The 13,631-nt window shown below is 36.9% G+C and overlaps 1 protein-coding gene across 3 annotated transcripts in view; it reads right to left on the bottom strand.

Moving 5' to 3' along the window:
• The window catches only part of FCHSD2 (FCH and double SH3 domains 2), a 299,344-nt gene that overhangs the window by 173,306 nt on the left and 112,407 nt on the right, over window positions 1-13,631 (bottom strand). For all 3 annotated transcript variants that reach the window (XM_060103088.1, XM_060103089.1, XM_060103087.1), the window contains exon 4: window positions 10,503-10,579. In XM_060103088.1, coding sequence (XP_059959071.1) covers window positions 10,503-10,579 — 77 coding nt within the window. The remainder of the gene's footprint in view (window positions 1-10,502; window positions 10,580-13,631) is intronic.

Below are 13,631 nucleotides of genomic sequence, written 5' to 3'. Positions count from 1 at the left end.
TTCTCAGAGAATGCACTGAGAGAAAAATTCAGTACTACGTTTTGCAATTATTGATTTATACTTAAAATACATTTTTAAATCATAATGAAAATGAGCAAGGACAAGTATAAATTGTAATCCGAAGGAAGGAAGGAATAAAAGAAAGAAGGAAGGACAGAGGAGGGGAATAAGGAGGAAACTATGCTCACCCCTTAGATAGTACCCTTTTCCTTTTACCTCTTCATCTAGCTGACTGCTGCTCATCCTTCAAACCTCAACTTAAATGTAACTTCCTCAGGGAGGTCTCAGGATCACCACCAAGCCAATGCACAGACTCAATCAAGTCCCTCCCTGTTATTTGTTCACATGGTTCTAGCACTATTCCTTCAATTATAAATATTTTTATGTTAATTGTTAATGTTTGTCCCTCTCACTATAGTAAAAATTTCATAAAGGGTACATGTCTTTCTCACAATTGTATTGCTATTTCTAGGGCCTAGCACATGGCCCAACCATTAGAAAGGTTATAATCAGTATGTGTTGAATGAAAAAAAAATGAATTAATGTATAAATTATGAGGACTGTACAATAAAAAGAAAAATCCTTTCATTACAGAGTTTAAAAAGAGATCTTTAGAGACTAGCAGACAAATAAATAGCAGGCAAACATATTCACAACAATGACACACCATGAAACTCACGAAATTCGGTTACCAGTCAGTCAGAATACCTGGGTTCAAGTTCTAGTTTAACCAATATAATCGTATGTAGCACACCTCACTATACTTTCATTTCCTCAACTGGCAAATGGAAAAATAACAAAAATACCAGCACCATGCACCTCACAGGGCTATTTTAACAATTAAATGAAAATGATGTGAAAATTCTTGCCACACAGATTCTTTTAAATGAATAAATAGTAATAGTCACAGAATTGTAGAAGAAATAGAAGTACTTCTTGTTAACACAATAGTGGTAGTTACAATGGCAGTGGTGTTTTTCATTCCAATTGGGAAAAAATAATAATGGGTTATAGAGTGATTTTCTAAAAATTTTATTTCACTAGGCTTCATATATATAATTTTGAAACATAAGGAAATGTATCAAGCATTTATGGTATCTTCTTATTCTGCTCAGGTCAGGAAATGAGGCTCAAAATTATATAAGAAAAGAAGAAAATTCTTTTAAGAACCTATCTCATGCTAGGCACTATGTCATGTATTTTACATCTGTCATATCATTTAATCCTCATGACAACTTTGTAAAGTAGGCATTATCCCCATTTTGCAGAGGAGAAAAAGTAAGGCTTGGAGAGGTTGTGAAATTTTTCTACAGCTATTCACCAGGCAATAGTACTCTCATGGTCATAACCTAAACTTTGCCATTAACAATAACGATACCTCTGCTCTAATACCAATTTAATCATCTAATCTCTGACCAACACCTCTTGTTTCCACTCACTCCCTTTAGGATTCGCACTTCAACAATTACTCAACCCTATCAGAGCCCACAATCCATTACATCCTGCCTCCTTTCCACTGTCTTTCACTCCCTCTCATAATCTCCCTTTACAGCTCCTTACCCAGCCTAGATTTCATGGTCTACCATTATGATCACCCTCTAACATACACCCTAGCTGCGCACAGGCTTTCTCTAGTTGTGGCAAGTGAGGGCTACTCTGTTGCGGTGCACGGGCTTCTCCTTGCAGTGGCTTCTCTTGTTGCGGAGCTCGGACTCTAGGCATGTGGGCTTCAGTAGTTGTGGCACGCGGGCTTCAGCAGTTGCGGCACATGGGCTCAGTAGTTGTGGCACATGGGCTCTAGAGCGCAGGCTCAGTAGTTGTGGCACACAGGCTTAGTTGTTCCATGGCATGTGGGATCTTCCCAGACCAGGGATCAAACCTGTGTCCCCTGCCTTCGCAGGCAGATTCCCATCCACTGCGCCACCAGGGAAGTCCTCTTTCGGTCATTATAATCTACAAATTCCAAACTTGGTTAAATCCAAAATTCTGTTTACACCATACCAATGTCTGTGCAACAGAACGTTGCTGGAGTAAACAATAATCATGCTGCCTAGTCTCACTTTCAACTGATGTAAAGTAATCCCTTAGTGCCCCCCAGCAATCCTACTATACTCCTCTAATCCACTTATCCGCTCACTCTTCTAGATAATTATTTCCCACCTTTTCCTCTCATCTCAAACCTCTAGTATGACCACACTTTCAGCTGATAATGAAGTATGAAGACAATGTCCACATGCTCCCTCCACATCTACCTATCTCCCTGCTTTTGCACCCATATACTGTGTCATCCCTCTTTTTACTCCAATGAATTACCAGTGCTCTGAAGGCCAACCCTTCACATCTGTATATATAACCTCTAACTCAACAGCAATCCAGTAATTGTGCTTTCTCCTACAATATCAACTTTTCCCTCTCTACTGGATCATACTCATATAATGTCTCGCATCTTAAAAAAAAAAAGCCCTCCATCAACCCTCCATTTCTCTCCAGCTACCACCCCAATGTCTGCTCCCTTTAACAGCAAAACTCCTCAAAAGAAATGTCTGAAATTACTGTTTCCAGTTCTCCTCCTGGTCACTCTTGATTCAATTCAAATAAGCTTTTAACATCCACCATTCTGAAATTACTTGTCAAGGTCATCAAAGATCTCCCTGGGGCTAATCCCAAGTCAATTCAAGCTTTGGGCCTATTATTCAGTCTATCAGCAGTACTGACCTAGTTTATCCTTCTTGAAGTGCTATCTTCACTTGGCTTCTAGGATAGCTCTCTCTCTTGGTCTAGCCTTATCTCACTAGCCACAGTTTAGGCTCCTTTGCTAGTTCCTCTTCATCTCATTGCCCCGTAAATGCTAGAGTGTCCCCACAGTCAGCTTCTTCTCTTCACACTCACTCTTTAGAGACTGCTCACGCAGTCTCAAGGCTTTAAATACTGTCATTACGCTGCCTATTCCTGAATTTTTAATTCAGACATCTTCCCTAACCCCTCAGTTGCCTATTTAACATATCCAACTCAGATATTTAGCAAGTATCTTTTTTTTTTTTTTTTTTTTTTTTTTGCACTACACGGGCCTCTCACTGTTGTGGCCTCTCCTGTTGCGGAGCACAGGCCCCGGACGCGCAGGCTCAGCAGCCATGGCTCACAGGCCTAGCCGCTCCATGGCATGTGGGATCTTCCTAGACCGGGGCACGAACCCGTGTCCCCTGCATCAGCAGGTGGACTCTCAACCACTGCGCCACCAGGGAAGCCCTAGTAGGTATCTTAAAACTAACATGTCCAAAAACAAATTCTTGATTTCCCTGAAATCTGTTCTGTTAATCTATTCCATCTCACTGACAGCTACTCAAACCTCTAGTTGTTCAAGCCAAAACCCCTAGAATCATCATTGATTCCTCCTTTTTTTTCTCATATTCCACATCTGATTCACCAAGAAATACCGTTCACTAGACTTTAAAAATATAATGGAATCTGATTACTGTCTATCTCTTCCACTGCTACTACCCTGGTTTCAGCCACCATTATCTCGTGCCTGGATTACTACAATAGCCTAAATGACCTCTCTCTGATTTTGCTCTTGTCTCCCTAAAGTCTAGGCTCTACACAGTATATCCACTGCAGTGCCAACCACTTCTTGGTACTCTGTTTTCTTTTTACTATGCTTACTGTCCTTGTCACCAAGTGACAATGTTTAATTACTCATATGCTTATTGTCTTGTCTTCTTTCACTAGAACGAAGACTCCATGCAGCAGAAGCTTTGTTTTATTCACTTCTGTATCCTCAGCACCTAGAACAGGGTCTGGCACAGCAAGCACTCATTCAATATATATTTACAGGAGGAAGGAGAGGAGGGAATAATGGAGACTAGATTCGAACCCAGATCTGTCTGGCTCCCAAACCTCTGCTCTTCTGCTGACATAAGATTGTTCTTGGTCCAGCATTACTATTAAAGAATTTTTAAAAAGAGTCTCTTCACTCTAAAAAAGGTGTATACTAAGTTCTCTGTGTATGTCTTACACAATTTGTGCCTCATATCTCCTGTACCGTTATTATTTTTTGTTAAAATGACTCACCTTTTAAACTAAAATATATGTATCTTACTACTTCATATTCCACTCTAATTGAAAAATAAAACTTGCCATAATAATTAAGTTTTAATTAGTAAAATTCAAAAATATTGATCCATATACCACCTAAAATCACACTGTGAACCATTTCTCATATGACTATTACACTGGAAAACAGAGAAAACCTTATCAGGGAAAATTTTTATTAAGAAATAAACCAACAGGGCTTCCCTGGTGGCACAGGGGTTGAGAGTCTGCCTGCCGATGCAGGGGACACGGGTTCGTGCCCCAGACCGGGAAGATCCTACATGCCGCGGAGCGGCTAGGCCCGTGAGCCATGGCCGCTGAGCCTGCGCGTCCGGGGCCTGTGCTCTGCAACAGGAGAGGCCACAACAGTGAGAGGCCCGTGTACAGCAAAAATAAATAAATAAATAAATAAATAAACCAACAAATTTATTTTGACTGTAGTGGTGGTCACACGAATCTACATATGTGATAAAACACCACAGAACTTAATATGCATACACCTACATACACACAAATAAGTACATGTAAAACTGGTGAATTCTAAATTAGATTGGTGGATTGTATCAATATCAATTTCCTGGTTGTGATGTTGTATTATAGTTACGCAAGATATTACTACTGGGGGAACTGGGTGAAGAGTATAAGAACACTCTTTGTATTATTTCTTAAAACTGCACATGAATCTATAATTTTTTTTAAGTAAAAACAAAAGTTTAACAAACAAAAATCACAGATCTACCCTTGGCCTGGAATAGAGCACCACACATCAAGAAGACTCTAGAAAATGTGACAAGTTAAATTCATAATCTAAGATTAACTTACATAGTGACTGATAACAGGAGAAAGTATGGTGTTTAATAAATAAGTGCTCATGTATTGCTGTTTTTGGTAGTAGGAAGGGAAACTATCCTCAGCCTAGATAACAGAAGTAAAGGCAGGGAGAATGACTGATACTCAGTCCAGTTGAGGTGTGATAAGAACTGCAGTACAACTGCAGCTTAAGATGCCCAAGGGTTGGGGAACCAAACATGAAAAAAGGAGAAATGGCCAGAAAGGAGGAAAGAAAGGTAATTTGGAGTCAGGATTCTTCCTGGCTTTTGATATCATAAAAAAAAAAATTTTTTTAATTTCATACTATTAGCAAGGAGAAACAACAGAAGATTTTTCAAGTAGGGGATGAGAGTAGGCCTATTTTACAAAGACATACAGACGTACAGGTTGGTGGTAATGTGGCAATGAAATTGTGAAGGGGAGAGATCACAGAGAAGCAGCTACTTAACATTCCTAAGAGAAGATGAGGTCTGAAAAGAAGTCACAGTTGGAGGCAGCTGACTTGTTGGTTCCCAAGCTGAAGAGTTAATAAAAACACAGATCATTACTAGTTTATAGGCGATATTTAAAGACATAAATATAGATAAGATTACTTAAAACAGTCACAAGAGAGCTGAGGGAACTCCAAGAAATATTTACATAGAAAGGACTTGCTATGGTCTGAATGTTTGTGGTCCCCTGAAATTCATATGTGGAAATCCTAATCCCCAAAGGTGATGATGGTATTAGGAGGTGAGGCTTTGCAGAGGTGAAGGCAGAATAGTGCCGTTATAATAGAGACCCCACAGAGCTCCCAAACCCCTTCTACCAAGTAAGGGCACAGCTAAAAGTTGAAAAGTCTGCAACGCAGAAGAGAGACTTGACCAGAACCTGACCATGCTGGCATCTTTGTCTTGGACTTCAGTCTCAAGAACTGTGAGAAATAAATTTCTCTTACTTATAAGCCACCCAGTCTGTGGTATTTTGTTATAGCAGCCTGAACAGACTAAGACAGGACTGAAAAACCTGTCCTCAAAGATTAAAAAAAAAAAAAAAAAAAGGTCTTAGAGAAAGTATTATTACAGAAGTCTAGTTTCCAGGCAAATGGGGGTGGGTTTAATGGCATTAAATGGTGCATGTATCATCAGACTGGCAAAAATTTTCAAAGATTGACCATGTGCCCTGTTGGTAAAAAAATAAAAAGAAATGGGTAATTTCAAATCAAATTTGAAGACATGTAAAATATACTAAGACAGAGTTTATGAAGGTTAATTTATAGTTTCACATTTTAAATGTATAAACCCTTTGACCCAGCATGTTCCCCTCTAAGAATTAACACTATAGATATACTTTCACAATGCACAAAGATATAACTATGTGCATACATGAGTTATCCACTGCAGCACTATTTGCAATAGTAATAAACTAACTACCAACAGAAAAATGGATAACAAACTATAATTTACCCACACTATGGCACTAACATAGCCACTAAAAAGAAGAGGGGACCTGAACAAACTGACTTGAAGGGACATCTAAAATAGACTCCTTAGAAAAGGGAACCTCATACACTGTTGGTGGGAATGTAAACTGGGCAGCCACTATGGAAAACAGTATGGAGGTTCCTTAAAAAACTAAAAATAGAGTTACTATCTGATCCAGCAATCCCACTCCTGGGCATATATCCGGAAAAGATGAAAACTCTAATTCAAAAAGATACATGCACTCCAATGTCTGCAGTGGTACTATTTATAATAGCCAAGACATGGAAGCAACCTAAGTGTCTATCAACAGATAAGTGGATAAAGAAGACGTGACTGATACACACACACACACACACACACACACACTGGAATGTTACTTAGCCATTAAAAAGGATGAAATACTGCCATTTGCAGCAACATGGATGGACCTAGGGATTATCATACAGAGTGAAGTAAGCCAGACAGAGAAAGACAAATACTACATGATATCACTTATATGTGGAATCCAAAAAATAATACAAGTGAACTTATTTACAAAACAGAAACAGACTCATAGACAGAGAAAACAGACTTCTGGTTACCGAAGGGGAAAGAGGAGGGGGAGGGATAAACTAAGAGTAGGGGATTAACAGATACACACCACTATATATAAAATAGATAAACAATAAGGATTTACTGTACAGCACAGGAAACTACATTCAATATCTAGTAATAACCTATAATGGAAAAGAATCAGAAAATAATATATGTATGTGTATAGAATATATGCATGTGTAAAGAATCACTTTGCTGTACACCTGAAACTAACATAACATTGTAAATCAACCATATTTAAATAAAAATAAATAAATAAATAATAAAGTAAAATAGACTCCTTAGGTGTGTGTATGGAAGGTGTATGTGTGGAGGGAATTACAAAAGCATATGTATATAATAATTCTAGTTCTGTTAAAAACAGCACAACTGTTTATGTTCATGTATGCACTGCACAGGAAAAATATGGAAGAAAAGACCACATACTTCTAACAGCAATTACTCTAGTAGAAATGTGAATGGAAGTGCTTGGCAAAGAGGATGAGGTACACTTTATACTCTGTTACACATTCAACAAGCATGCATTATTTGGGTAAGAATTTTTAAATTAACAATACAAATATAAACACAAAAAAAGTTAAAGGGAAATTTTAATTGACTAGAGCTGAAATAAACTCCTAATAAACAAACAAACAAACAAAAAATGGCAACTGCCATTCTCACCCTCAATCCTGATCTACTGTCTTTTTTCACTATGGCACCACCATCCTCTCAGTTGCCTAAGTTAAAAAACCTGGGAGTCATTCTACAACCCTTCCTCTCCCTCCCTCTACTTCGTCCTTCAGTCAGTAAATATTTATCAAATGCTTTCTATGTTCCAAGAACTATTTTAGATACTGAGAAAACTACTTTATAGTTTGACAGTTACAGAAAACTGTTTGCAGTCTGTCTCAGAACAAATTTGACAAACACAAAAACAAAACTGCCAAATCAATAGCAAGTCCTCTAGCTTCAGTTTTCTAAATATCTCTGAAATCTGCCCCACAACCTAATTTCTACTATAATTTTCATGGTTCAAATAAGAAATGATGAGGGATTAAATTCCTGCAATTCTATTCTTTCTGAATTCTTCCTCATATCCCTTTAGTCCACCTTCATACCCCTTTAGTCCACCTTCATACATTTACTAAAGTATGTTGAACTTGTCATTCCTCTTATGGAAATTCTTTGATGCTGCTGTTATCTTCTGAATAAAAAAGAAACTCTGTGATATGCAAAGTCCTTCATGATGCCTATCTAGGTATCCTCCAGGTCCACCACTCCTCCTACCCTGCAACCCATACACACTTCATTGCTACCTAACATTCATATGTTCTCATGCCTCCCTGCATTTAAGGTGTTACTTCTGCTTAGAATTCCTTCTGCCCAACGCTGATAAACTCCTGCACATCCTTTAAGACTCAGCTCTAGAAGCCTAGGTTTCTTCTACAGTCCCAATGCACCTCTATTACTACCCAATATCGCAACTGTTTATAGTGGCTATCTCCTTTAAGCTCCTTAACAACAGGCACCATACCTTCTACTCTCTTTAATCCTGAAGTCTACTTTAACAACTAGCATGTAGTAGATATTTCACATCTATCTCATAAATAAAGAATGAATGAGGGACTCCCCTAATGGCGCAGTAGTTAAGAATCCACCTGCCAATGCAGGGGACAGGGGTTCGACCCTGGGAAGATCCCACATGCTGCGGAGCAACTAAGCCCGTGTGCCACAACTACTGAGCCTGCGTTCTAGAGCCCACAAGGCACAACTACTGAGCCCACATGCCACAACTACTGAAGCCCATGCGCCTAGAGCCCATGCTCCACAACAAGAGAAGCCACCGCAGTGAGAAGACCACACACCACAACGAAGAGTAGCCCCCACTCACCGCAACTAGAGAAAGCCTGTGCACAGCAACAAAGACCCAATGCAGCCAAAAATAGATTAATTAATTAATAAAAAAAGAATGAAAAAAAAGAATGAATGAATGAATAAATGACTGAGTGTTTACATAGCTGTGTGACCTTGAGTAAAGCATACAACCTGAGACTTAAGTTTCCTCGTATACAAAAAGGGGATAATCATATGTACCTCACAGGTTTGATTATCACGTTTTGATCATCATGGGAGGTAAAGTTCCTAGCATAGCATCTGGTATACAGTAAATATTCAGTAAAAGTTGGCTTAACATACTTTTAAAAATTAGGTTGCATAAGCTAGCCTGGGAGCAGAACCTTATCCTTATTTCTTTGGTAACCTGCATCCTGAATTTCAAACAAACTTGGAATAGAACCTATCTGTAAGTTGGAGTCCTTCTTTACTCTCTAGCAACCAGTCTCTTCCTTGGTCAGGCTTTCCTCATGACAGCCATACTGAACATATCATTCTCACTTTCACCTCAAGGCTTTTTTTTTGTCTCTTTCACCTAGGGTTTCATCTCCTCTCTTTCCCCCTTAGCTGAACTTTGTAGATACTGAAAAGTCCACAAGAAAATTCCTATATTTATTTCCTGTTTTGCTTTATTATTCCATATTTCAACTATATATGTATTATTTATAGCTATCATGCCACCTTCCAAGTTATCAGTCAGTCTTGCAACTGTGAAGAACTATTAAGGTTTCTTGTGTATCCTGCAGTTTTCTATCTCCATTAAGAAATTACCTGATGATCCAGCAACTTGATTTCATATTCAGATTCCAAACCACACACTTCAATACTGAGTTCTTAATTACCCTGGATTCCCTGCTATTGCTTCATGAGTAATAATTAGTCTTAACTTCAACCAGACTGCAAGCTCTGAAATCCTATCTTTGAGTTCTGGTTCCCTCAACACTAAGGACAGTCTTGAGCACAAAAGCTAATAAATACTTCCAAATTAACTGCAAAAAAGACACCAAATTCCAAACAAAATTATAAATATTTTAAAGACATATGTATGAAGACACAATTTATATTCCATTGTTGTCTACCTTCTTTAAAATTTGTATGTGGAAAAAAAAATTTGTATGTGGGATATTGACTAATCAATTTCTAGATACCTGTGGGTGTGTCTGTATACCATATATATGTATATATACATATATATATATAAAATATATATAACTTAGAAACTCCTTTCCCCTAGGCTCACAGAATCCTATCTTTCCAAATGTAGGATTTGTTTCAGAAGTAAAGAGTCAATGATCATGATAGAAATTACAATCTTGTTTCATTACTGTTGTGATACTGTGTTTCATCTATAGGTCACTGAGGAAACAATTTGTGTTCCATTGTCATCTATCTGCTTTAAATTCCTTATGTGGGTATCAATTAAACAAAATGGAATCTTGGCTTAAGACATATGAAAATGATCTATTTCATATACAATATATATGTTGTAGAACATTAACACTGTTTGATAATTTTGACATTATATCTAAAAACACAGCAGAGGAAAGAAGCAATTTTTTTAAAAACTGGAGTCTATGTTGTATATATGTGACATGGCTCTGTGTGAAACCAGGTTTAAAGAAAATGGGCAAGAGCTACTTATTAAGTTACCTGTAATCATTCCGATCATCAGCTTTTATTCCAGGCCAATCTCTCTTCAGATATTGACTAGCCAACTTCTGGATACCCTGTTAAAAAATACATATATAATGTAATAAAATATAATATAAATTATAAAATAAGTATTGTGCTCTAAAGGAAGCTCTTTTCCTTAAAATACATTACTAGCAAATCCCGTCTTTCCATATATAAATTTAATTCAGAAGTAAAGAACCAATGATAAATGGCAGAACACCATAACTTGTTTCATTATTTTCAAAGTCTTCTCTTGTCCTCATTTTTAGGAAAAAGGTGAGTATAAAGATGAGAAAATTGAAACTTAATTGAAATGCTTTCCACTTCACCAAACTATGTGACCAGCCATAAAAACAAACTACCCCGGTATATCACAGGGAACACAGCTGTCCACCTCCACAGAGCTCTGATTACTCAGCTTGACATCTCAATTTTCCATCATTCCTCTGTTGCGGCATATACTGCATTTCTGAATCCCAGCAGTCAAACTCATATACCAGGAAAGACTACAACACATTCAATATGGAGCAGATAGATAAACACTGGCTTGTAAAATTAATGGACAAACCTTGTTGCTATTCCATACTAGTAATTTTCAAGACAGACTTTAAGAGTTTTTTTCTTTTTAAATAATACCATGGCATAAATCACTTAAAATGAAAAAATTAGTTTCACAAAGAAATACTCACTTATTGTTATCCATACAAACATGAACCCAGACAAAACAGAGTATCCATAATAGGTACAGGATTTTATTGGCAAGGTTAAACTACTCACTCTGAATATAGAGCATACTACTTTTAGAAGGAAACATATGTGGTTCCCTAACACTGTAACAGGGTCCAATGTAATGGATCAGAAATCATTAACTTTGGGATATTCATCTCTATACATGCAACTTTAAAAAGAACAAACAAAATGCTGAGATGAAGAAAAATCACATTAATTGACTGCCTACTTTAAGCAGAAGCTGCCCAAGTAAAATCAGTGGTGCATTCTATACATGGTACCTTTCTACTAAGGTCTGCCAATCAATTTGGCTTAATTAAATCCATTGTTGAATGTTTCTGTTTACCATTATTTCAATGAGCCCAAAGGGTAGCAGGAACTACAGAGAAGCTCCTTTGACTCTCGAGTTCCTTTTGAATTTGGCAATAGTTTGGTTTCACTATTTTCAGGTCCTATGTATTCTGAAAACTCACATGTAACTGCATATCCACAATACTTCCACTTACATACCTTGCACTTTGAGGAATACAATTACTAAGTCTTCCCTGAATACGTACAGAATTTTTTTCATTTCTGTACCTTGTTCACACCATTCTTTATTTGTATGAAATCTCTTCCCACCACTCCCATTCCTACCAGCTGAGTCCTTGCTGCCCCTCCTTTAAACTGATTTTTAAATTTCCGAACACAAAATATTCAAAAGTATATAAGAAAAATGTGGAAAGTTTAAATGCCTAAGTGTTTGGTTTCATTTCATTAAAAGAGAATAGTTTATCATTCTTTCTGCATTCATTAGCTTGAATTCTTTTTTAAAGAACTATCCCTCCTGGACTGTTTGGGTATGCTGAGGTACAGTTCTTAGAGGAAAGGCAAGATAAATACTTGACTGTCCAGTTTTGGTCCAAAAGTGAACAATGAATTTTTTAAGTAACATTATGAACTCACATATTTTGAATAATGGATGTGTTTCAATCTACTGCAGTCACAATTCTCTTGATGCTCCAAATGCTACATCTGTGGTCAGTGGGAGCTCCTCCAAGTTGGCTCCCATATCATGACCCCAATAGACTTTAATAATTTCTTTGTTTTCTTTTACAGTTCCTATTCTAGATCTGCAGTAAGCTAGTTTTCCAAGGAATTCTGATCACTTTCAGAGAGAAACCATATTTAGAGACCACAATCTAGGTACTTCCTTATCCTTTTGGTCTTACTTTGTATCTTTCTCTAAGAGGGTTTTCCTAATCACTGTATACAAAGTAGCTCACCCTTCACTCAGTTGCCCTCTCTCACGTCAGCCTACTGTATTCATAATCCTTATACATTGTTACTGTCAGGTTTAAATATGCTTTGCCTATTTGCTGACAATAAGCTCCATCAGGTACAGATCTTGTCTTTTTTCTTTCTTTTTTTTTTTTAATCACTATGTCTCCAGGCTATAGCAAAGAGCTTAGTATTTAGTTGATACCAATAATGTTCCCTGACTGCACGAATAAATGCCACCTACATTATTCCATTTCTAATGTATAATACTCAAACTCCTTTTGTGTTTTTGCCATTCTGAGTTAGAAATGTTTAGATCAAAATTTCTCTGGTTCCCTAATTTTCATATACTCAAATAAAAAAAATATATCAGATTTCTAAGATTATGACCAGATGGTTTTTATACAATAAATAAGTTCCTTAGTAAAATTATAGTCAACTTTGACCATCTCCATTACTGAAAGGGAACATATGTGTAGATACTCTGAAGCAATGAAAAAAGTTTATTCCATATTTAGAAGACAGTACATATTAATTTTTATGAAGATTCAAGTAAGTTAAGATCCCTGAATTCAAAGAACTCATAATATGTAGACAGGAATAGGAAGCATACAGCATAAAATGGGAGGCAACGGATGGGTTGCTGCCAAATAAGTGGCAATATGTGATACAAGTACCCAGAGGAGGAAAGGATCATCTGATATTTTCTTAACAAATTTACATCTCAATAATATGATACTGACTTTTTCAGTTTAATAACTGCTAAAGTGGTTACAGAACAATCTTTATAGAACACGGGATATGATAGGAGCCTCAGATTATGAGAAGGACTAAGAGGGCAGAATGACAGCAATGTAAATTTATATAAAACAAATGAACTTACTAACAAGCATCTCAACACACTTATTTCTCTTAATTCTGTTAGTCCCTGTTATAACTACAGAGAAATTGGACGCTTAGAACATACAAAATTTACTTAAAGTCACAGTTAAGTTTGAATTAGAATCCCTAGCTATCATTCTAAATCTTTGCCCACAAAAATCACTGTAGATTTTATATAATTCTTTAAAATTTTTTGAAATTCTTCAACTTGTTATTTTTGTGCATTGTAAGTTA

This window comes from Mesoplodon densirostris, chromosome 7 (genome assembly GCF_025265405.1).
Source record: "Mesoplodon densirostris isolate mMesDen1 chromosome 7, mMesDen1 primary haplotype, whole genome shotgun sequence".
In the NCBI taxonomy this organism is placed as follows: domain Eukaryota; kingdom Metazoa; phylum Chordata; class Mammalia; order Artiodactyla; family Ziphiidae; genus Mesoplodon; species Mesoplodon densirostris.
The sequence above is the reverse complement of the archived record's forward strand: the minus strand, read 5'-3'. Positions and strand labels throughout refer to the sequence as shown.